Below are 24,424 nucleotides of genomic sequence, written 5' to 3'. Positions count from 1 at the left end.
TAGGTTGTGACAGTCTACTTTAGAATGCCAAGAATTCTTCAATTCTTTGATTTTTTTAATGCTAAACATATTGCTGTGTACACAGACAGGAAACAAAGAAAATATAAAATTAAATGTTTTAGATGGATGATTGTTACCTTTTATTAGTTAACCTAAGTTTGTTAGTTTGTTGCTGTTATATGAAAATTTGAGTGTTTTGCTTTATTTAATTTTATTGTTTCATTATGGATGTTTTTTGCATTTTTAATTCTGTTAATTCAATGCAGTTTGATATAATTTTTAGATCACTGCCATTTTTCTAAAACGGCTACTGTTTTTCATATGTTAAGCTGCCGAAAAATTAGTTAATGACTTTGTTGGAGGGTTGGGAAGATAATGCAAGAGTACCTGAGTAACTAGTGCTTTTATATAATTTTAGTTGCAAGTTTTGTAGTTTTACTTCTTGCTGTCAACAAATATTCTGCACACTATTAATACCCTGTCGGGTACATTGGACCTGCCAGGCACACCTCGAGCACTTTTGTTTGCCCTGCCTCCATCAACCGTCATCACTCCTTCTCTATACAGTTAACCTATACAGTCTTCTAGTATCACTGGGAGTCGTAAAGTCAGCCAGTGAATATGTCTTCATTTCCAGTTGACAGATGAAATGATCTAATAGTCATATTGCGCCCGATTACGTTGTGATTTGGCATGCAAGTTTTCTGCAGTTTTTGAATACTGTATCACATTTTTTGGTTAGCAATTTCGTGTAATAAAATATTTTATGATTATTTACAAAACTGAGTATGTTTTTTGGCTCTGGCTTTTCAAATACATTGCACCTGATCATGTAATGAATTGTAAACTGTTTTAATAATTTAAAATATTACTTATTAAAAAATTTGACAAAGACATTTTTGTAACAACATTATAAATATTTATATATTATAACAGTTTCAAGAGAATATAATAAAATAAAATAAAATTTAAATAAGCAGTCTCTATTTGTAAAAAGCAAATTTAAAGTTAATAAAATTTTAAATGAAATTGAATTACAAATAAATGATTAATTATTACTGCAAACTAATCTACAATAACACTTAAATTCTGAGAGGATATGTAAATCAAGTGCAAGTATCAAAATCTCTGAATATATAATTAAATGTATAATAAATAATTCCAAGTTTTTTAATCCTAAAAATTTATAAAAATGCATAAGTGGATAATTGTTCAGCAGGCAGGAGACAGACTTATCAAGGAGAAGTTGCCTCCAAACCTAACTCTTCAATTATTCAGATTGTGTTTCGTCATCCATGTAGGCAAGGGTAAAAGGAAAATTCAAAACCAAAAGTAAAACCAAACGTTGTGAACTAGAATTAAAAAGAAATTTAAATAAGTAGAATTTAGAGAAATTAGCAAGTAAAGACTAGAATAATTAAAGTCAATTAAGAGTAGCAAACCAAATTTTTTAGAATATATATATACTTCAAAATGTTAAAACTATTATCTCTACATAGTGTTACGGATTTGGTATTTAAATAGCTTATGTTAGTTGAATTGCAAATTAAATGGTTTTATTTCCCGCACAGTGCAGCGCCTGATGAATATTAAAGGAAAGCCAAGCCGGAAAATTGAAAATACACGAGCGCGTGCATTTAACATTTAATAAATATCTTTTTTTGATTTCGAGAAAGTTCTCGCGCGCGATTTAAAAATCTTATAAAAAGGAGGAAAACCTCTCAATTCAGTCAGTCAGTTATTTTAGTTAGCTTGTTGTTGTTTTAAGAGTTTGTTTAGAAAACTGCACTTGTTGATTGTAGCGAATTCGCGGATTAGCTTTCTTTAGCTATTTTGAATTACCTTCTGTTGAGCGTTTGAGTAGTTAAGATAACTACTGTGAGATATTGTAATACTGAAAGAATATCTGAGGAAATTTTTGTTGTGATAGTAATAAATTTTGCCCATTTTTCATCGACTTGTGCATTCAATTCAAACGAACCCGTACGCACGCAACAATATAATAAAAGAAACAGTCTGTGAGTGTGTCTTTCGTTCGCGCTGCGCATAAGCTAATAGATGCACGGCTACGAAATTTGGTACATAGGTGCATCTAGACAAGAGCCAGTGCACCTCCATGTCATTTTTTTCAAAATTCGAATTCGAATTTTTTTTTTAATTTTATGTTTTCTGACGAAATCGCGTCATTTTGAGACATAATGGGCTATAGGAAAGCGAGATTTTACTCTACACACTCCATTTTCACATCCTCATGAAATGTAGGCACGTAACTATTTTACGAACTTAAAATATACATTTACAAACATCCATGTCTTCTCTCGGATTCAAACCCTTGCCCTTCAGTCAGCGAAGCTAACCTTTGTACCAGTTGGGCGGCTTGTTTTTAATAAAGCATATCTTTTGAACTAACTTTTATTTGTGAAATATTTATAGTAAATTGTATATATTTTGTATTAAATTATTTTATCTATATTAAATTACCAGCAGCTACGCGGCCAGCCTCCGTCTGGGTTTTAAATGTTCTGGAAAAATGCCTAAAGGGAGTATTACTAAACATTAAATTTAAAAACTAAGCAGAATTTTACTCTGCAGAACAACTTCATTCATTCAAAAAAAAAAAAAAAAAAAAAATTTTTTTTTTTTTTTTTTTTTTTAAATGTATTACATATAAAAATTTACAATGAAATAAGCAATATCGCTTAATACAAATATTAATATCTACATATAATAAAAGAAAGAGTCTATGTGTGTGTGTGTGTCAGTGTGTCTTTCGTTTGCATTGCGCATAAGCTAATAGACCCACAGCTACAAAATTTGGTGCAAGAGCCAGTGGACCTCGAAGCGATTTTTTCGAAATTCGAATTAGAATGTTTTTAATTTTATGTTTTGTGACGAAATCGCGTCATTTTGAGACATAGTGGGCTATAGGAAAGCGAGATTTTACTCTACACACTCCATTTTCACATCATCATGAATCGTAGGCACTTAGCTATTTTACGAACTTAAAATAAATTTCGTGTTTCAATAAATCGATTAAATACGAATTTATTTAACAAAGGGAGCTTAACGCCTTTTCAACGGGATTTTTTCTAAAAAAGTTTATTTTTCTTTCATTTTTGGACAAGTTAAACTTTTATCCTTGCGACTGCTTTTACAAAAAGAATTTTGGAAAAGTGATAATATTTTGTATTTTTTAAAAAAAATTTTAATAATTTAAATGAAGCTTCCAAGTACACATCTCACATCTTTAAAAATGTGATTTTGGCAACAATTTTCCTGTCTTATTGTTGTTGATAGATTTTTTATGAAATCGCATCATTTTGAATAGTTTCATTCTTTTAGAAATATGGGTTTGGCAACAATTTTTCATAGTATTTCTTATGTCACTGTTTTTAAGAGATTGGCATATTTCATTGTCTTTTTTTATATATATAATACATATTTATTGATTTTTTTTTTTTGATAAAGTATTTCTGCAGAGTAAAATTCTGTGCGGAATTTTTTGTTTTGAGTTTCTTTCATGCTATTTTTTGCTTATTTCACTATTTGTAAGATATTGAAAAGTTTTGCATGATTTTTTTTCTGCAACAGAAAGTTGGTTAATTTTTTTTATTAGGATAATTAATATTTGTATTAAGGGATATAGCTTATTTCATTGTAATTTTTTTCTCTTGAAAATATAAGATAAAATATCATTAATTATACTTTTCTTTTCAGAATTTTTTGTTTTTTGTATTCTTTTATGTTATTTATTGCTCATTTCACTGTCTTTAAGGTATTGAAAAGTTTGGAGTGATTTTTTTAGGAAATAACCTCCTTATACCTCCTTTATACCATTTAAGTTCTTAAGATTTTGCAAAGAGAAATTGGTTAATTTATTTATTAGGATAATTAATATTTGTATTAAGGGATATTGCTTATTTCATTGTAATTTTGTTATATGTAATAACTTTTTTATGAAGTTGTTCTGCAGAGTAAAATTCTAAGCAGTTTTTAAATTTAACATTTGGTGTTGCCTTCAGCTATTTTTTCAGTACATTTAAAAGCCAGACGAAGGCTGGCAGCGAAGCTGCTAGTACATTATAATATATATACTTCAAAATGTCCAAAAAAAGTTTGATTTGAGAAACACCTTGAAGAAATTCACCATTTATTGGAGGTATCAGATGAAGACAATAAAGATGTCAAAGATGAAGATTTTGATGTCGAAAGCTATATTGATTCAGAAGATGGTGTAGAGGAACATGAAGAGAAATCCGAGACAAAACAAGAGGGGAAGTGAAGAAGACAACATTGAAGAAAATACTGATTTTTATTTAGGACAAAGCCAGACCCCCAACACTCCAGTAATTTTTGGCTTCAGTAGTGATGGTAATGATTTGGTGTCCTACCCCTCCCCCCCCCAGAAAAAAAAAATCCTTCTTGTACCATCATTGTATGAGGGCCAAGCTATTGATATTTCTACTGCAAAAATCAGAAACCAGAGATAATCAGTTTCTACAATGAAACCAAGCTAAGAGTAGATATTGTATAGATAAAATGTGTGGTTCATATAATGTGTTTCGGAATGTAAAACCGTGGCCCATGGTAATCATTTTAGAATGTTGAACATTGCTTCAATCAGTTCTCAGATCGCACATGTAGGTGACGGATACACAGCTCTTAAAAAAGATTGTTCATAAAACAACTGTCTCATGAACTTATGTTTGGACAACTTGCTCAATGAAGTCTGAATTCTATTGAAATGTCAGTACACTTACAACAAAAATTAAAGAGATATGCTCCCAACCAAAATTACGATAAGCCACAGATACCTCCAAAAAGATGCAAATGTGAAACATGCTATTTGGAGACTCGTAAGAGAAGATTAGGATAATACGAGTGTAAAACGTGTCACACAGAAACTTGCCTCTCATATGCTGTTTTCATTTCTCCGAAGAGAGAAGTAAACGGACACATATCTCCTAATCAATCAAATGAATGGGAGATTATACTTATGTTCAAGTTTTAATTAAATTTAAATCTATAATTAGTCTTGTACAACTTTATAAAAAAGTTATTTTACAAAATTTGTTTTAATATATAGTTTTCTTTTAAGACTATAAAAATTGTTTTATTGCTCCTTTAGTATTTTTACAACTTGTAGAAGATAATAATAAAAAATAGCATTTGATTTTTGTAAGAAAAATCTTTTTATGTATAAAAACATTTAGTAAATCAAGAAGTTTCTCTCAGGCTTAATGCGCCCCAACGTGTTCCGAAACATATTGCGCCCGAGGTGTTGAAAGGGGGGTAAGCAACTGTTGTAAAACATAAAAAAATACTCAGAAAAAAAGGGTTAGTTTCCTTTCTCATTTAAACAAAGGTAAATTCATGAATTAGTAAAACAAAAGAGATCAATTCTAATTAAATATGAATCTTCTAAAATTCTGTGAAGGAAGTGCAAATAATTGTTAAATTTATGCAAAACAAAAAGTATGTCTCACCTTAGTAATCAAATCTTGCACCTGAAGCCACCATTTCTGCACATCTTTCACATTGTTCCTAGGAAACAGTTATAAATAGATATAGATAAACTAGTTACAAATAATTTGCTAAACATGCCAGAATAATATCCAACATCAGCTTGGAGCTTTTATGCACTATTAAGATGTACTGTATGTGCCCCTTGAATTTAGAAATTAATAATTTTGTTACAAAATTGTTAAGAAGTCTTTTCATTCATTCTCATAAAATAAACTATTCATTTATATATAGGAAGCAAAATAAGTTAAATACAAATAAAAAATATGTTATTTTTAAATAACTTTTACACCAATGGAATCAGTAAGTTTTAACTAACAATTAATTAATTTACATGGCCAGAAATCCAAAATTCAGTAATAATGCAATATGTGATCTACCACTCTTAGTTAGTTGTTCGTTTTTTAAATAGTAGCACTAAAATTCACTGCTGTTTTAACCATTTCTTTGTCCCATCATTTTATGGCATGTTTGAAATTAAAAATGGCATTTTAACAGCATCATTTATGAAATAACTAACTAAATGGGTATATAGCATACTATATGATTACCCAAAATTCATTTTTTATCATCAAATTAATATGCCATAATTAGAGGCTCACATTTGTTTTTAGACACTTGCATCTTTGAAATTTATTTGTACAGATCTTGTTTTAAATGCTGAAACATAGACTCCAGATTTTTTACTAATGCATTATTTTTTTCTAAAAAGTGTTTGTTACAACATAAATATAATCAAATATTTTTTACTCTAAGATAACTTATTCTAAAAGTGTTAACAGGTAACTCACTGAATAATTCAGACACTCGAAAGTTTTGTTGAGATGCTCTGGAAGACAATGTCTTTTGTAAAAAAAAATTTTTTTTTTGCTTTTGTTTTAAATAAAAATACATGACAAGCATCAATGTCTGCATTTGAAAATTTTTACTTGTTTAGCAAAATATATTAACTATCTGAAGTGAACAAGGAAAGTTGATAAAATTAACATGTTCTATTCTACAGTTAATTATTCACGATTTTAAAAATGATAAATGTATCCAATATATTTAATAAAATCCTTGATCCAAAGTATTCAACTTTCTTTTATGTACTAAAATGACAAAAATTGTTTGGAACTCTTCAAAATGCATTGAAATCTGGGCTACATTCTAAGATAACATGAAGGAATCAAAATGCAAATAAAAAAAAATATGTTCTGTAAATCTTGCAGTAGACTTTTTGAATAGAACAGTTTGTAATAGAAGTTAATCTGAAAATTATTAGAAGTCATAAGGACACATGGATACAGTTGGCGATCAGCAAGAAGAAAATTCTCAGTTTACATAAAAACAATGCAAATTCTACAGTAAGCAATAATTTATCATAATGAAATAATGTTATATTTGCAGATGAGTCAAAATTTAATACAGTACAAAGTCCAAAATCTGGACGTCCATTATCCGGAATGATCTAAAATCTGGACCTCAAAACCACAAACAACGTTTTCTCATAGGCTTTATGTATGCAAATTTCATTCCCCCCTCCATGCATAATAAAACATCTGGAGAGTCCCGATTCTTAATTCCACTTCGACGCTAAATAAAGTACCTAGTTATTGAAAAAACAATCATTTTAGCCTACATTTGTACAATCAGTAATTTGGCTCTTTTGCTGCTTATCTGCTTGGTATACATCTTAAACCGAAACATTCCACACAGATACATCATTGATCTGACGCCAACCTGGTGAATCATTATTTATTATACTTTCCTTTCATCACTGCATGTTTAACAAAACATGACAAATTGAGTAATTATTCATGTAGCGATGCCTAAACAATTTTTTATGCTAGTAATTGAATAATAAAGAAGTGTTATAACCTTTTATGTTGACATTGCGCTTGGCGATGATTACAGATTTAAGTTAAATGCACTAAAAATGTTGACGAGGAAAAATTTACCAAAGATTTCTTTGCATATGCTAAAAATAAGATTTTGTTAATGATGCTCACAGACCCAAAGATTACACTTAGGGCTATTTGAATTAAGCATAACTGATTTGTTATTCACATAAACCCAGAACCAGTGCCAGGGCTCGTATGGCAGCATTCAATCGCAGAATTTAGGACTCACAGAGACTGCATCAGGCGGTAAGATATCTAGCGCCGGCCCTCAATAAGGCTTAAATATAAGGTGGGATTTTATTTATTCAGAAATCTGATAAGCCTTAAGCATATGCAAGACATAGACATAAATATAATAACTAACTAAACTAATACAATTCAGGCTTAATTGTCTCGGTGTGCGATAGAAGCAAGATAAAATTTATCAGAACTTGCTGTTAGTCGCCAAGCTCATGATGCATAGCCAAATATGTATAGTGAAGGATAGCTAAATTTGATGATGATAGCTGCTAATTTTAAAGGTTTTTGGATATTGCAAAACAAAGGTGAAATTTTCCAATTAACGAATTTTGTAGAGAAATGTGGAGAAGCGGTAATAAATGAAGATGATGTAAAAGAAGTTTTTATATCATGAATGGCAAAACCTGTAGTACAGTTCTAGATCCAGAAAATACTGCTACCGGTAGTGAAGAAAGTGACCGAGAAGTTACTGAAAACAAGAAAATTTCGATTGACAAGTTATTTTCGGAATTCTCGAAACAGCAGTTACAGGACTTCAACAATTTAACTAAACAAGAGATTATGTCTGTCTACAGAATCAAAGAGAAAGTATTAGCACAAAAAACAAAGCAACTTAAAACAACTTACATTGAAAGAAATCTTTAACAAGGTAAACAAATAAATATTAAGCTTTCTTTTTTATAAATTTTGATACCCTTCAGATCATAAATACTTTATTATTTCATAAATCACGATTTCATATTTTTAATTTTATAATTTCTACATGCCATCTTACTAGATTTAAACTGATGATCTATTATCTGAAAAAATCCCGAATCGCCGAAGTCCTGACGAGTCAGGATTTCGAACTTTGTACTGTATACATGGGTCCAGTCGATGAGTAATTTTGAGGCAAAAGCCAAATGAAGATTTGAATCTCCCAAAAAACCAATTGCCAACTCTAAAGCTTAAAGTTACATGTGCTTTGCTGCCTCTAAGATGGAAAATTTACTTTTTATAAAAAATAATATGGTTCAGTATATAAAAAAAAAATTGAAAGCTTTCAGATTTTATGTTACGCCCAAAGGGATTTTTTTTTTTTTTTTTTTTTTTTTTTTTTTTTAACGTTTTGTGGGTTACCATTATTTATTAAATATCATGTTCTTCACACTTAAGCCATAAAATTCAGTTCAACAGAAATATCACAAAACAATTTCAAAATGCACATATCTTTAGAATTTCTGATACAAGGTGTCGCGCGCTGGAGATACCCCCCTCCCCCATATAGTGTTGCCATTGCTCGTTTTGGAATCATCGAGTTTGTTAATCAAAAATACGTTAAAGTGTTATAAAATATGAAATCGATAAGAAAACAAATTCAAAATTGGATGGCTCTAGGTACTGTTGTTTTATCACAATGCAAGAAACAAACATACATTTATGCACATTCTTCATTATTTAATTCCTTTAAATATAATATAGGGCTATAATATTTGGTGGCAACAGTTTGGAAACTGAACCAACATTTAAAGTTTTTGATGCAAATTGCCAAAATGAAATTAATAGCCCAGAAGGGCTAATAATTTCGTTTCGGTATTTTGTTTCTGGGCTATTTCCTTTGGACTAAAAATATTCTTAATGAAAACCTGAAAGCATCTGAAAGAGAACTTGGAATGCAAAATACATTCACATTCTGTCCGTATAACTACCCTAAACATAAAGTCCTAAATGAATGTTTGTGGTTATCATACAGCTCTCCTGAAGTTATCAAAACTCCATGCTTTTTTAACTTTAATCCTATCAAACATATGTGGAGCAAGTTACAGAAAATAAAATAAATGGAGCATTTCTTCAAAAACTGTATTAAAAGCAATTTTTATGGAGGAATGGAATAAAACGGAACATTTTTTAACGGAAAAAAAAAAAAAAATAGTTAAATCCATTCCAAGACAGCTGGAAATATAATTTCATCTGAAGGGTGTCTAACAAAGCATTGCATGTTGTGCTATTTTCATTTTTCATTAATTATAAACTGCTCGTTCAAAGTGTCCAAATACGAATTTATTTTCTGAACTTTTTGAATTAACTACTCCTTTAATAAGAAATATTTTGAATACATTTTTCAAAAAGAAGCAGGTTTTAAAAGAGATGGTCTATAGTATGCACGAAATAAAAAAGATATTTTGTCAGTCTAATATTTAATAACTGATATTTGCAAATGAAGGTGATGAACTGAAGTGCCCAAAAACAAATGTGCGCCACTGTAAATGGTTTGATTTAATATTTGAAGATCAGTGACATGAGGAATTCATCTCTGAAGAGAAGAAGTATGCAGATTTGATTAACTCTATAATTACTGATACTATAACAGTCCTGAAAATGACAATAACTTGCAACTTGTAATTGTCAGTACTTTGTTTATAATTGTGGCAAGACATCTAGATTGATTAGCGATTCACTCTTTGGGGCCACTATAATACGAAACTACCTCCAATCATATTCTTTGGAATTTAGGTGGAGAGGGTACACAGGAAAAAATGACATTATTGATGAATAGTTGAAAACAATTTTGGAAGTATGGCCTAGTAATAACGATTTTTAAAAATATTCTAAGGAAACAACATGTGAGTATTATTGAAAAGTAAATAGCAGGTGCAAGTTAATGTTTTCACAAGTTTTTTTTTAGAAAGATTCCCAAACTATCAATACAGTCAAAAGTCGTTAATCCGGACTCGTCGGGACTTCGGCGATTCCGGATTATCGATTTTTCCGGATTACAGATCATCAGTTTAAATCTGGTAAGATGGCATGCAGAAATTACAAAATTAAAAATATGAAACCGTAATTTATGAAATAAAGAACAATTATGAACTAAAGGGTATCAAAATTTACAAAAAGAAAAAGCTTAATATTTATTTGTTTACTTTATTAAACATTTCTTTCAATGTAAGTTGCTTCATTTCATGTCATAATACTTTCTCTTTAATTCTATTAAACAGACATAATTTCTTGTTTAGTTACAAAGTTCCGCTGTTCAAGTCCTATAATTGCTGTGTTGAGAATGCCGACTAATTTGTCAATCGAAATGTTTTCGTTTTCAATAACCTCTGGGTCACTTTCTTCACTATCGGAAGTGAATTATAATGACGAGGAACTTGATTTAAATCATATCAAAGACGAGGAACTTGATTTAAATCATATCAAAGACGGAGTACATCGAGATGAAATACTAGACTTAGTAAGGAATTATAAGCCAAATAAAATAAAAACATCTGCTCTGAAGATAAGGATAGTGTTGACAGATCAACTTCCAATCCGCGGAGTGAAATTGATAAACAGATTTCGGATTTCAAAACATACTTTCGCTTTGTAGATACAAATTACATATTAGTAAATATATATCGGAAATTCTATTTGACATAATCGAAAGTTCAAGCTTACTTTCATGAAATTGCTCTAACAGTCTGCAAAAAATAATAAGCCGGATCCAATTCGAAGATTAAGGAACAACGCAATCTGCAACATTAACTGAATTTTTAGCTTAGCTTATCCCGTCCGTCACACATTAAACGCGCATGCGCACAAACATATTCGCAGACGTAAAGGTCTTACGCGCACTTTTAAACGCCTGTGCGCATGCGTGAACGCGACGCATGCGCAGAAAGTTTGTAGCTTTGAGGTCCGGATTATAGATCATTCCGGATTATGGGTGTCCGAATTAACGACTTTTGACTGTATTAATCTAAATTTGTAGACATTACCAACATATGAAAAAATATATTCTATTAATTTAAAATATAAAATTTACTTATTAAATTACATGGTTAACTTGATTAAATTACAGGATTACATGATACGTTAAAAAATAACACACTTTCATTCATTACCAAATCTTTTCATTATATTTTTGAGCTATTCTCTTTTGTACCAAATACATAGCAATCTCTTTTTGCTTAAAAAACATCATATACTTTTGTAGCATCATGCAAACCTCAGCAATTCACCAAACATTTACTTCATCTTTTTCTTTTACAGATATTGTGGCTAAATTCTGTATTCCTGCAGAAATTTTATAGCAGTTTTTTTTTCTTGCAGAAAATTCCCCAAGCAAATACTCTAAAATTAATTTTAAGGTACTTTATCATAATTTCCTAAACAGATGTAGGAAAGAGGAATAGCCCATATTATTAGTAGCAGCAATATGCTGTTAACAATTTACCTGTATTTTCAAGCAGCTTATTCAGCAGAATAAGTACACTGGGGGGGGGAGAAGGGCACATTTCTATGCCTCCTGTTCTACTGGGTCAATTCACGAAATTGAAATTGTGTTTTTCATGTCTCAAAAGCGCGACTTAGGATATATGTTAGATTTATATATAGCATTGTTCTAACATAGGTATTTTGACTCAAAGTCTGACTTTTCCTGAAATGACATGAAAATTTTTTTCCATATTTCGACTCTACGACTCAAATTGTGCCTAAATATTAAATTTTGTAAAATTTGGTGCAAAATTTAAAGAGAAATTCAAAGATTTATCTTGCCATATTTTTTTCAGTTTTCACAAAGAATAATTTACTTGGCGAACTTTATAGCAACCTATTTTGCTTTTCTTTTTTACATTGCAGATGAGTGGAAGAACAATCATCGTTCATACTTTCAAATGATTTTAAGAGAGTGCATAAACCATATTTGGTGTTATTATTGCTCAAAAATAAGATGCAAAATTTCAAAACGCTCCACTATGTAAATTCATGTATATCTCAGAAAATTTTAAATAAAAAACTCTAATTTTTTGCAGGTGTGCTTAGAAATAAATCTATAAGATTATGTTAAATATTTTATAAGTTATAATAATACAAATTTAAAAAATAAATCATAAAAAATGTGTGAATATTATATTTGGATTAAGCCTAAATTTCAAATTCTGGAAGAAGGAATCCAGTAAGTTTAATAAAAAAGAGCAATTAATAAACACATATCAAATTCAATTAACACTGAAGAAATAGAATTTTTAGAGCTAATTTTTAAAAACTACTTGTGCGATGTTTATGAAACGTGGCAGTTTGGTAAAATTTGAGTCATAGAGTCAAAATATGGAAAAACTTTGGCATGTCATTTCAGAAAAAGTTTCATTTTGTGTCAAAATACCTATATTAGAACAATGCTATATATTAATCTAATACATATCCTAAGTCATGCTTTCACAACATGAAAAACACAAGTTGAATTTTGTCAATCGGCCGAGTAAAACTGGAGATATAGAACTGTCCCCTTTTTTTTTGCAAAGTGTACATAATGTTAGCAGTCAGTGTGATTTATTTGATACACTTGATTGATTTCTGAGCAATTTACTTTTAATGGATCTAATGATGTCTATATATTCTGGGCTCATGCAATTAAATTAAGCACTGTTGTGAATGAAAAAAGTTTCCAAATACTACGACATCATATGCTATCACTGCTAATATCCCAGGCACATTTCCTTTCCTTTTTGTTCCTCCACGAAGGCATCCCTCCCTTAAGGTAGATGGCCCTCGAGTGCTTTGCCGTAATCTAATAAACCAACCTTTACTTTTTGTATTTTTCATAAACAGTTTTGTTTTATGCCATTAGTTTATGATTGAAATTTCCCCATCATTTCAAAATAAACAAACTTCACTTTTGTTTCTAGACAAAGTCCAGTTAACACTTTCAATCCGACTTTTGCATAATTAAAATTTAACTACGAAAAGAAGCTTAATTTAATATTGACACACTAAAAGAAGTGTAACATGAGTTTAAAGTTTTGAACACTTCCAGTTTCCTGGAAATCTCCTGGGACAATATGTCCCATATTACCCTTTCTCAGAAAACAAAACTAAAATTCGTGGTAATATATAATGTGAATATCACAAAACATAAACTCTGTCACATGCACCAGTTTATATACAACAAAATTTTTCATATATGTTTCATAAACATAATATATCAGCATGCAGTAACTGGATCAGTGGCGGGACATACTAACCCACTGTTCAATACGATTGGGACAATATATCCCACAAAAAGAATTTATTCAAAATTTCTTACATGTGACATTAAAATTAAGTTAAATTACTACTTAATGAGAACAATAAGAACTATTTCATACTAAGCATTCCTTAGATATAATTGTATTTACCATAAAAAAAAAGAGGCAAATCAAAATTTAAGTAATCGGCGTGCTCAAAAACATAAGCGCGCCATTTGCAATTTAAAAATGTTGCCAGGTTTCTAGTCATACGTTTGTTCCCTAATTCCTTAAAAACACTGTAAGAGTAAAAACCCATTTAAAACTGGGTTTTATTTACCCAATAGGCCATGAAACTTAATCTCTGAGACGTATATGCCCATTACGACCAAAAGGGTTAATCGAAAGTTGACTGCATATCATACAAAGAATATGCCTGAATTCAGTGACATGCCTACAAGTGTATGAAAACTTGACTCATTATATTAAATATAACAAATCTGATAACTTCCAAAATAACATGATTACTTCACATTTCATACATCTAACTCGATGATTCAGATATGAGGTATTTCTAGGAGGTCAAGATTAAAGGCAAAGGAAGCTTATGCACTCACAGACAAAAGAACAGTCATCGACTGAAAGACAGGAATTTTGTAATATATACATATATACACAACTTCTTCAGTCACTTAACAGATGGGTTGATGGCCTTCCACAGAATTATAGGCTGTTCTACTGTTGCCACAGTCTTCCAACGAATGATCTTTAAGATAGACAAGTCTCTCTCCAGACAGTCTAGCCATCGAAGTTTTGGTCTCCCTCTCTTCCAAGTGACTATTGGTTTGTAGGTGAATATTTTTTTTTTTTTTTTTTTTTTTTGGTAGCTCTATTTTCGAGCATTCTGATTAGGTGACCAACCCATCTTAATCTTTGGGTGCTGATAAAATTTATGATGTCTGGGTACCTGTACATCCTGTAGATTTATGTACTGGTTTCTTCTTCTCTTGATGTCATCTATTTGAATACCTCAAAAATGCTTCTCAAGATCTTTCTCTCAAAAACCACAAGTACTTTTTTATCCTTTTCAGTCAATGTTTAGGTTCCAGCTCCATATGCCAAAACAGGTCTAATTAAACATTTGTAAATTGTCAGTTTAGTCATTCTGTTGATAAAGTTTGATTTCAGATAGCTAATTGACATATATATAAGGATGGCTCTGGGATTGCAGAGGAAATTGGATTGGCTTTTGTTGTGTATTTTCATGTATGTGAAATAGAAAATAAAAAAATACAAACTAGAGGAACTTAACTCTGTTTATCAAGCTGAATTAGCCAAAGCAATGAATTGGATAAAGGAAACTTGTCAGGGCAGCATACTATTTAGATTTATTCAAATTAGAAAGCCTCTCCAGCCCGGACCAGCCAAGTTTTTATATTCAAGAAGTGAAAGAACTCTATATGGATCTTTCCACAAAACGTCGAAAAAAACTTTCTTGCTTGAAAACACACGCTGGATCTGATGGAAATGAACGGGTGGACACTCTTGCAAAAGAGGCTGCTACTGAGATAAATATAGTAAGAATAGATTATTGGGGACCTAAACAGAAAGAAATAAGGAAAATGGATCTAAATATATATAAAGAATGGAATAAAAAATGGAGAGATTCAGACCATAGAAAGGACTACTTAGAAAACACGGAAGTCTCATAAAAAATGAAAACCATAACAAATAAAGACCTTTGCCAGATCCTTTCAGGTCACGGTGAATTTCTGGCTTACCTAAACAGACTTAAAATTCATGAAAACACAAACTGTTTACTATGCATAAAGCTGGGAAATAACAGGCACTATGTGGAAGAATGTGCATACTTGCCAACATATGACACTCAAAAATCAGGAGATTCTTTTAAGAAATCAGGAGATTTTTCACAATGTTAAAAAGACTTTTTAAATGATAAAATTATGGTTTTTAATAATGAATTAACTTTAAATAGTAACTAATTCTTAAATGCAAGCAACACAAAAATACCTTACACATAAAAAAACATTTTTATTACTTGCATCGTTTACGAAAAAAAAAAAAAAAAGGAGGGAATTTTAATTTAGAAAATTAGGAAAGAAACTTCCTAATTTTGTTCACTGCAATTGACACGTAGGCCTGCTTTCGCTAAGAAAAGTTTTTCTAATGTGTCATCACTAATATTAGATCTAAATTTAGTCCTCGTTTACGCAACAGCATTGAAAATCCTCTCACACTCTGCACTACTATGGGGAACTGTCAAGATGGCCAACACAATTCTAGACAGTTGGCTATATTTTAAAATTCCATCAGCACCTTTCAGTTTTCCAATTAAACTCCACTGGGTGTCAATCCTAGCTGATTTTATAACTTCATTCAAGTTTTCTAATTGTAAACTGCTGTTATGCAGCTGTTGGAACTGTTTCAATTTTTCCTTCCTTTTAGAACTCCTTTCAAGATAATAATAAATATCAACAATGTGTTCATCCACATTTATTGGTAAAGAAGCTGCCCCTTTTTCAGCTGCTAAATTTAAGAGGTGACAGGTGCACCTCATAATCTGCAAATCTGAATTTTCCTTTCTTAAGAGGCCTGCAACACCAGTCTTCAAGCCTACCAATACTGGTGCATTATCGGCACCAAGTGCTAAGCAATTATCCAGAGGGCCTGCATTTTCTTTTAAAATTTAATAATTAGCTGTGGTATATTAAAGCCTGTCAAATGTCCTTCTAAAATGAGGACAGAAAGTAAACTGCACTCAATTTCTTAAGAATCTGGATTAAAAAAAGAAACAACAATTGGATACAGTTTTGAATCGGTATTATTGCTTCTATCCGTAGAGAGGCAGAACGGAGCTGTTTTGTGCAATTAATAACTGAAGATTTATTTTTCAAACTCATTTCTTTAACAATTGCACCTGTTTTGGTTCTTGCACTTGAGTATTTATTAGCAATTTCACTATCGGGAAACATTTTTCTAAATAAAGCTGCAGCGTGATCCGATGCATTCAGTGGCAGGTTGTGCTCCAGTAAAAAGGCAGAGAACAGACATTCTGCATTAATAACTTTTTGGTCCTTTGTTTCCGAAGAAAAATTTAATTTTTCGTTTTTTTAAAAAAACAACTCATGTTATCCTTGTGTTTTTGTGTTCGCACATGTTTGAGAACATCCGCCCTTCCACATTGCGAATTCGAAAAATTGCAACGACAGGCGGTGCACATCGCAAATTTATTACATTTCCTTGAGGAAATAATGGAAGGTCAACTGTGTACGATTAAGTCAAATGTGTACGATTTTTGAAACGTACACGAGTATTTCATTCTCGCAGACATAACAAATGATGATAATTTCTAAAACTATTTCCCGAAGGCACGTGCACTCACACAACTCAGCACAAATTGAACGAAATAACTAAAGAACATCCAAATAACAGCTTGCCGTGTCCTCATTGGCTAATATATGCCAGCTGACACGCAGTGGAGTTCGATGCTTATTGGAGAACTGGAGAACGATGTTTCTGGGATACGTATAATGCTCTCACTCACAAAGCATAAGTTATCTGATTCGTAAGGTTTTGTTTTAGATATAATCTAGAGAAAATTCAATTGCTTTCAGACGTCCAAAATCACTTTTGTTCATATAACAAAGTATTAAGCCAAGTTCCATAAAAATCGTGAGAAATTTTAAGAATAAGAAAAAGTCGGGAGAAATATATTGTAAATCGGGTTGGCGGGAGATCGGTCGAAAATCGGGAGTCTACCGCCTAAATCAGGAGAGTTGGCAACTCTGAATGTGAATTAACAAAAGACCTTAGAAATAGCAACATGGACTTTAAGGACCTAGTTTATACCAGAAATGAATAAAAAAATGTGTTGTCTTTTACGTTTTTCCTTCATTTCCAGTCTAGAAAAGCCATAAGGCGAGCTTGGACTTGCCAGGAAGGTGGACCGCACTATACCTGCTTACCTACCTACCTAACTCTGCTATGAGTTTTAGAAGAGTTATTGTTCTATATATGCAACAATGTGTCTTGAAATCATTAAAGCAAAAACACACAGTGAAGAACACTTAAGTAGCAGTCAAATCCAAGAGATGGCACTCTCAGGTTTCTCTCTCATTGGAGCAGAGAACAGAATTTCAGACTAACCCCTCCCCACAGTTCATCTCTAGCATCTGCACATAAAGGATCTGACTGACTTCGCTTTGGTTGTGCAATGACGGCTGACATACCTGCGAACTAGTATACATGCTACAAATGGAGATTCCTGCCACTTTAATTACGACTCAGATCTTACATTTTTATTGTCTGTGTACATGTGCTAAACTAACAAATTTTCTAATCTAATTAAAGTAGTGGTTCTAAAAACAGATATGTCATCTTTACCTTACATTAACACACATCTCTACATAATGACGACCTAGAATATCTCTACTATGATAAAATACAAGGCAACCAAAAACGTTCTTGCCGTTTGTGATACAACATTGGAAGAGTGAACCCCAACATAAAAATAGTCACCAAACCTGGCGATGAAGTAATTAGGATGAGAGTCCAGACATTGACATAGAGTATAAAAGCGTGTTGCATTGGTACTTCAAACATAACTCACAAAAAGACTAATTGAAATGGACACGTCAAAGGTGCTCGTTGAAAATCGCTGAATTTACCAAGCCATGAACCACCAGGCAATGATTCCAGAAGTTACCAAGTTTTAACGAAGCACTAGACAATGATTCCAGAAATTCAGATCAGGGAATATGTCTCTTAGTGATGCACCATGCAGCGGTTGGCCCCAAGCACTGGATGATGAGGCCCCAAGGGAAGCCATAGAGAATGACAGTAGCCAACCATGTGGTGAGCTTGCTGCACAATTCCAGGTATCTGATGAAATGATCAGACTCCATTTACACCACATAGAAAAGGCATGCAAGCTGAGCAAGTGGGTATCCCACTCGCTGTCTGATGCAAACAAGCAACAGCGTGTCTCTGCCTGTTTGTCACTGCTTACTCGACATCATAATGCATCCCTATTTGATTGAGTACTCACCAACAATGAAAGGTGGGTCCAGTATGACATGTATTCCAGGCATTCGTTGCCACCACGAGACCCTGTGCCTCACACTGCGAGACCTTCTCTCCACCCACGCAAGATCATGCTCTGTATCTGGTGGACTAGTTGCAAAGTGGTGCACTTTGAGCTCCTGGCCAGTGGGTCAAACCATCACGACAGGCCTGTACTCGTAGCAGTTGGAATGTGTGCATCAGGCACGGATGTGTAAAGAGCCAGCATTGATCAATCATGAGAGTGTACACCTTCTCCATGACAATGTGAAGCTGCATGTAGTTCGGGAGGCCAGGGACACCATCCAGTGACTGGGCTGGGAGACACTACCTCCAGTCGCTGGCCCAGTCATCAACCATACTCCACAGACCTCGCGCCAACAGACTACCACCTTTCCCATTCCCCGGACAATCATCTTCATGGGAATTCCTTCAACAACCGGCCAGACCTCAAAAAGGCCTCACTGACTTTTTTGCATCCCACGACTCCTGAGTTTTACCGAAATGGCATCGCACAGCTAGCGACTCTTTGGCACAAGGCACCGAATGCCGATGGTGATTACTTTGAGGATTAGATGTGATTATTATTTGTTTTATGACTTTTTCTTTCTGACTGTCCAAAACGGCAGGAACTTTTTTGGTTACCTTGTACAATAACACTTTTTGCTTTGTAAAGATCATATGTTTTAATGGAATGAAAGCTTTATTTTCTGACAATATGGCATGCAGGACCATACTGTCTGTGTTAAGTAGATGATATCTATCAACAGGCAGATATAAATGGTGATAAACCCAGTGCCTGCTTCAACATGGCTACATAGCAATCACATTCAGGACATAAAAGCATGGATTGTTTCAGGAGGCTTAATAAACCTTCAAGTTCAAACAATTTGCTTCTCTGATTTTTTTTCAGCTATATTCCAGACATAGATCCAAGCAATGTGAAAAATATTAAGTCATCTGAGGAAGCCACTAATTAGCAGTGTTACAGTAATTTACATTAATCATTTTATGTCAATATGTTAGTCCAATTATATTATCGGTTTTCGAATTTCAGTTACAGTATCATTCCATATATTATGATACTATTTATAGTTACTCTATGTTAAGCTTAAACACATATTATGTAATATCCATATTATGCAACTAATTGGTATCCAGTATGAACAGCTGTTGTTTTCTATCAGGCAAAGAGACTACTGCTCACTGATGCAACAACTCTCATAGGTGATCTCTTATGTCTCCATCATTACAACAGTTGTCATTGTTTGTATAAAATGTGCAATACCTTTACACTCTTGGTAATTATCAGTAATTAATAATACCAGCAGTTTTCTTAAAAGAATTCCCCCCTTTTGCAATTAATGATTATCTTTTACAAATTCAATAAATCACAAATTTAAAAAAAAATTCTGCTTGCTCTCTCTCACAGTATTGGTATAATTAGCACTCTATTTATGTATATAATGTGTAGTTTTTGTTGACTAGTGATAGACATATGTGAATCAGTTGTCACAGTTAGCATTTTGGTAAGCAATACATTAAGTAATTATAAAAATGGTGATAACATCAATGCATAATATAACTATAATTGAATTGCTAAAATTAATGTGTGTGACTTCTTGTTATTGGAAAAAAATTATTATTTTTTTATGAAAACATTATAATTTTGTGTTTTTTATGAAAACATTATAATATTTGTCTTTGTTATTAAATTACTGTGGAAGATAATTTCAAATCTCAAAATAAATTTAATTTTTAATGGATTACTGTAAATTTGTTAAACTACAATTAAAAAAATACATGAATGAAAAATTGTTTTAAACTTCTTACCATATGATTTCTTCTTGGCAAAGTATTTCTAGGAATTCTTTTTTATATGCATTATTACCTAAACCTATCCCAAAAAAAGACAGAAAAAGTATATGTATATAAAATAAATTATATTTAAATAGTTCTGAGAAAAAAAAAGATAACTAGTTAACATAAAGACCTTCTGATTACCATAAGGTAATAAATAATTAAAAACAAAGTCTTTAAGAAACACATTTGCAACATTTTCTACCAAATCAACAAGCTAAACTACCTATATCTAAATTCTAAATATGGATTAAATAGAACAACTATTTATGAAAACATTATAATATTTGTAAAATAACTTCCACTATGTATTAACTTTAACAATTATTTATAAATGCTATCTAGCACTAATAAGACATATCTAAGACTTGAATGCAACTAGTTTCTTTTCATTTCATTCAATATAGAATTTGTCAAAATTTATAATTTCTACTCCAGAAAATTCAAAATTTTCCTTTTATGAGCAATGATATTTAACTAATTTAATATAAGTACAGTGAGGCATGGTGGCGCAGTGGCTAGTGCATCGCGCAGCATCACCACAGGTCCGGGATTCGAACCTCCGACTGGGTAAGGTCGACTTTCATCCCCTGGGTCGATAAAATGAGTACCAAGTTCGCTCGGGCACTAAACACTGGGGATCCTGCAACAAGCTGACTACTTGTTCAGGGCATATGCTTACGCAGCCCACAGCCCATGGTCAAGAATGCAGATTTCAGGGCACTGCAGGCCTTGGTCCATTAGGGCTGTTTGCGCTACTTAATTAAAAAAAAAATTAAATTAAATATAAGTACAGTACTCTTCCACTATGCACCTGCCAGGCTTTTTGGCACCTCTGAAGAAAATGAAGACAAACACCTGTTTTACTTGTAAACAATTTCTATTTATAAAAATAGTCTATAGATGGCAACATGCTTATTTATATCACAAGTTGTTGGGTCTTGGTCTATGTTTAACTTCTCTTTCATGGGTGTCAAAATGCCTAGCGAATGCATAACAGAAAAGTACTTTAAGTACAACAAAAAACATATATTTAAGTACTTACATAAAATTTTAATTAGGAAAATGCAAAAATCTCTTTATCAACTGTGCATAACATTTCTGAAAATTATTTGACTGATACTAAACTCTAATCTTAATACGCCAAGCACATCCCTCATTCACCAGAAAAGAACATGCAAAATGTAAAATTTAAAATTAGGCAAAAACACAACCTAAGTCTGGAGCAGATGTTTCCAAGAGATTTTCTTTTATAAACAGCAGGGGGGGAAATCCTGTAGAATTCCTCCCCTCCCATTGAAGAAGAGAGACATTGTGACATTGTCTAATCCTCAAATCGATAAAGTTATTCACAATCTAAGCAAAATCAAGGCTGTTTTTTGGCTAACTTTAAATGTTTGTCTAAAATCTAAAACAAGCTGTTCGGCAATGTAATCCCTTATTTGGTAACATTTGTTTTTTATTCTTTGCAACTTTTATATTTTATTTTTACCTTGTAAGGTTTATCCTAAGTTTTAACAGTGATTTTAAGTTAAAAGCTACTTTCCTGTCCTTACTAATTTCAGCTTACAAATCCCTACCAAAATGTGTTTTCAGAATCGCAGTTAATGCAAATGATAAGAGTGGTATTTAAGTCGAAGTTCCACTGACTTCGTTAGAGAGCCAGAGTTTCTGATTAGCGCGCATTCACCTTTTGGCTACATATCTCTCTAAGATATTACTACAGTTGGCCGCATTTCATGCCCTCGATAGCTTTGCCAGCTTATTTGATATTTAGGCGCCAACTATTTAGAAATCTTGATAGCTTCAGCTATATCTTTTTAGTTAAGCATTAGTTAAGTTTTATTTCTTATGGTACTTTTCCATTTTGCCGGCACAGGCGCCAATCATGATACACCAATGCCAAAAGGAATATCCTCGCTGGTAACGTTTGTAAGACCAATCTCTATTCTTCCACATAAACTAAATTAGATCCTACAATGAACCTGGCAAATTCTCGCACAGGCATGAATTAAATACCAGTACAGAAGAAGGGTGCAAAATAACCCTTTATTAAATCAAACTAATTTAACAGAAAGGCATGGACTTTGTGTGTTACAAAAACACCGTTCACTTGCGGTAGTAACTAAACATAGACTATAATACAAATCACATCTGAAAAATAAAGAGTGCAAGAATGCACTTCAATTTAACCCTAAGAGGTGGACTCGCAGAAATCTAACTGGCGTGATACTAAACTGATAAGGCCAAGAGGCTTACTAGCTTGACCACAAAATAACAACAAAACGTGCACTTGGTTAGCAAAACACACTCTGAATAAACTGAGATAACCACATGTCTAAATAGCACTTCACTTAACTTTAAATTTACATTCTGGCGAGAGAATGTAAGGGGCAGTTGAGAAGTTTAAAACAGGAAAACTTAAAATAAATTTATGCAAAATAAGAAAAATCCTACACGTTTTACTCCTCATTTTCACAACAAGTCGCAGCCATTTCTTATCAGATTGATTGTTTCTTTCAATACTGGCATTCAAATACATAGAATTTTTATCAGATAGTTCAATTTTATGTCCTAAGGCCATTCGTGGTAATTAAGTCAATAAGGATGCAATCACAGCGCTCACTCGAAGTTGAAAATATAGAAAATTCAAGGGTTAAATTTATCAATTCTAACGAGAATGCACTAGCAAAGTAAAGCACTGCGGTTTTACATAATTTGAATAAGCTATTCGTAAGAATTGAAATAATACTTGCATTTAAACTTAAATTCCAAATGAAGATTTAACTTGAAATTAATGTAGATAATTACTGAGAGAAATAGATTTTTGTAACGTAGTTTACGTGAGATGAGATCACTTGGGGTCACGTGATATGAACCGGCGAATCAGGATGGTGTACCATGAAAGCATAATATATTCTTAAATTAATTTTGTTTTACAAATTTATTGTCTTTATTTATGGGCTTTTTACAAAATTTTAAACGGCATTAAAATGTTTATACCTTCAAAATAAAAAATTCTTAGAACTAACGTTTATCAACATTTTTTATGTGTATCTGTGTTTTCACCAATAAAGTCTGCTTGGCGAAATCTGTGCCAGCACAACGGAAAAGTACCTTTCTCATTACTTTGAGTTCAAGCCCAAGTGGAGTCTTTGCTGTATGCTCTGAGACTGTGAAGTTTGTATTTTGAGAAATAAAGGGTAATTAATGTATTCACGAGGTTCCTACACACTTAGTTGTTAGATAAAAGGTTGGAACCCCAGTACCTTATTTGGTAAGTTTAAAAAAATATTTCATAACAGTTTCATCCTATTTATCAAACTGTTGATCTCAATAAGAGATATATTTTCAATGTTTTGCATGCAAATGAACATGACTTTGGCCACTCAATAACAATATCCAAACAATAGCATTAATTCTGATCACATTAAGCAGCGTCTATTGTAAATAGGTAAACTTTTTGTGAGTCAAAAACAAATCCAGGTAAAATGCTTTGAAAATTTGTTATTTATTAGAAAATAAAAATCATTGGTTAGAGCAAACTGAAGTTATCGCAGTGACTAGTTTAAGCAATTGTGTGATTTTATTTTTGGTTGTTTCATTTACGGTAACCCAAGTAGTTAAATGTTATGGAAACCCTATTATGATGTAGTCGGTTGCATGACTGCGGTAAATTTTGAATTATTGGATGTTTTGTAAGGGCTTGTAGTGTGCATTTGTTAGGAAGTACATTGCTTGTTTTGTTGTTTAGACGGTAGAATGGCTGAATGTAGTAAGATTAACTTGAGGTTTCCATACGATTTGGAACAAAAGGGGAAAAGAGCATTAATTGACTGGTGTGTAAACGATGGTTTACTTAGTAGC

At 32.2% G+C, this 24,424-nt stretch overlaps 1 protein-coding gene across 5 annotated transcripts in view; it reads right to left on the bottom strand.

The window, feature by feature from the left end:
- LOC118186686 (uncharacterized) overlaps nucleotides 1-24,424 on the bottom strand; it is a 71,564-nt gene that overhangs the window by 23,991 nt on the left and 23,149 nt on the right. For all 5 annotated transcript variants that reach the window (XR_004757814.2, XR_004757812.2, XR_004757815.2 and 2 more), the window contains exons 4-5: nucleotides 20,531-20,594; nucleotides 5,487-5,544 (exon numbers count right to left, since the gene is read on the bottom strand). Coding sequence is in view for 2 of the 5 variants with exons in the window: in XM_085811220.1 (XP_085667346.1) it covers nucleotides 5,487-5,544; nucleotides 20,531-20,594 (122 nt within the window). In the remaining 3 variants the exon portion in view is untranslated. The remainder of the gene's footprint in view (nucleotides 1-5,486; nucleotides 5,545-20,530; nucleotides 20,595-24,424) is intronic.

Source organism: Stegodyphus dumicola, chromosome 2 (assembly GCF_044657685.1).
Source record: "Stegodyphus dumicola isolate Sdum_Otavi_A_Nest chromosome 2, ASM4465768v1".
NCBI lineage: Eukaryota > Metazoa > Arthropoda > Arachnida > Araneae > Eresidae > Stegodyphus > Stegodyphus dumicola.
Note: the sequence above shows the minus strand (reverse complement) of the source record. Positions and strands in the feature narration are given on the sequence as shown.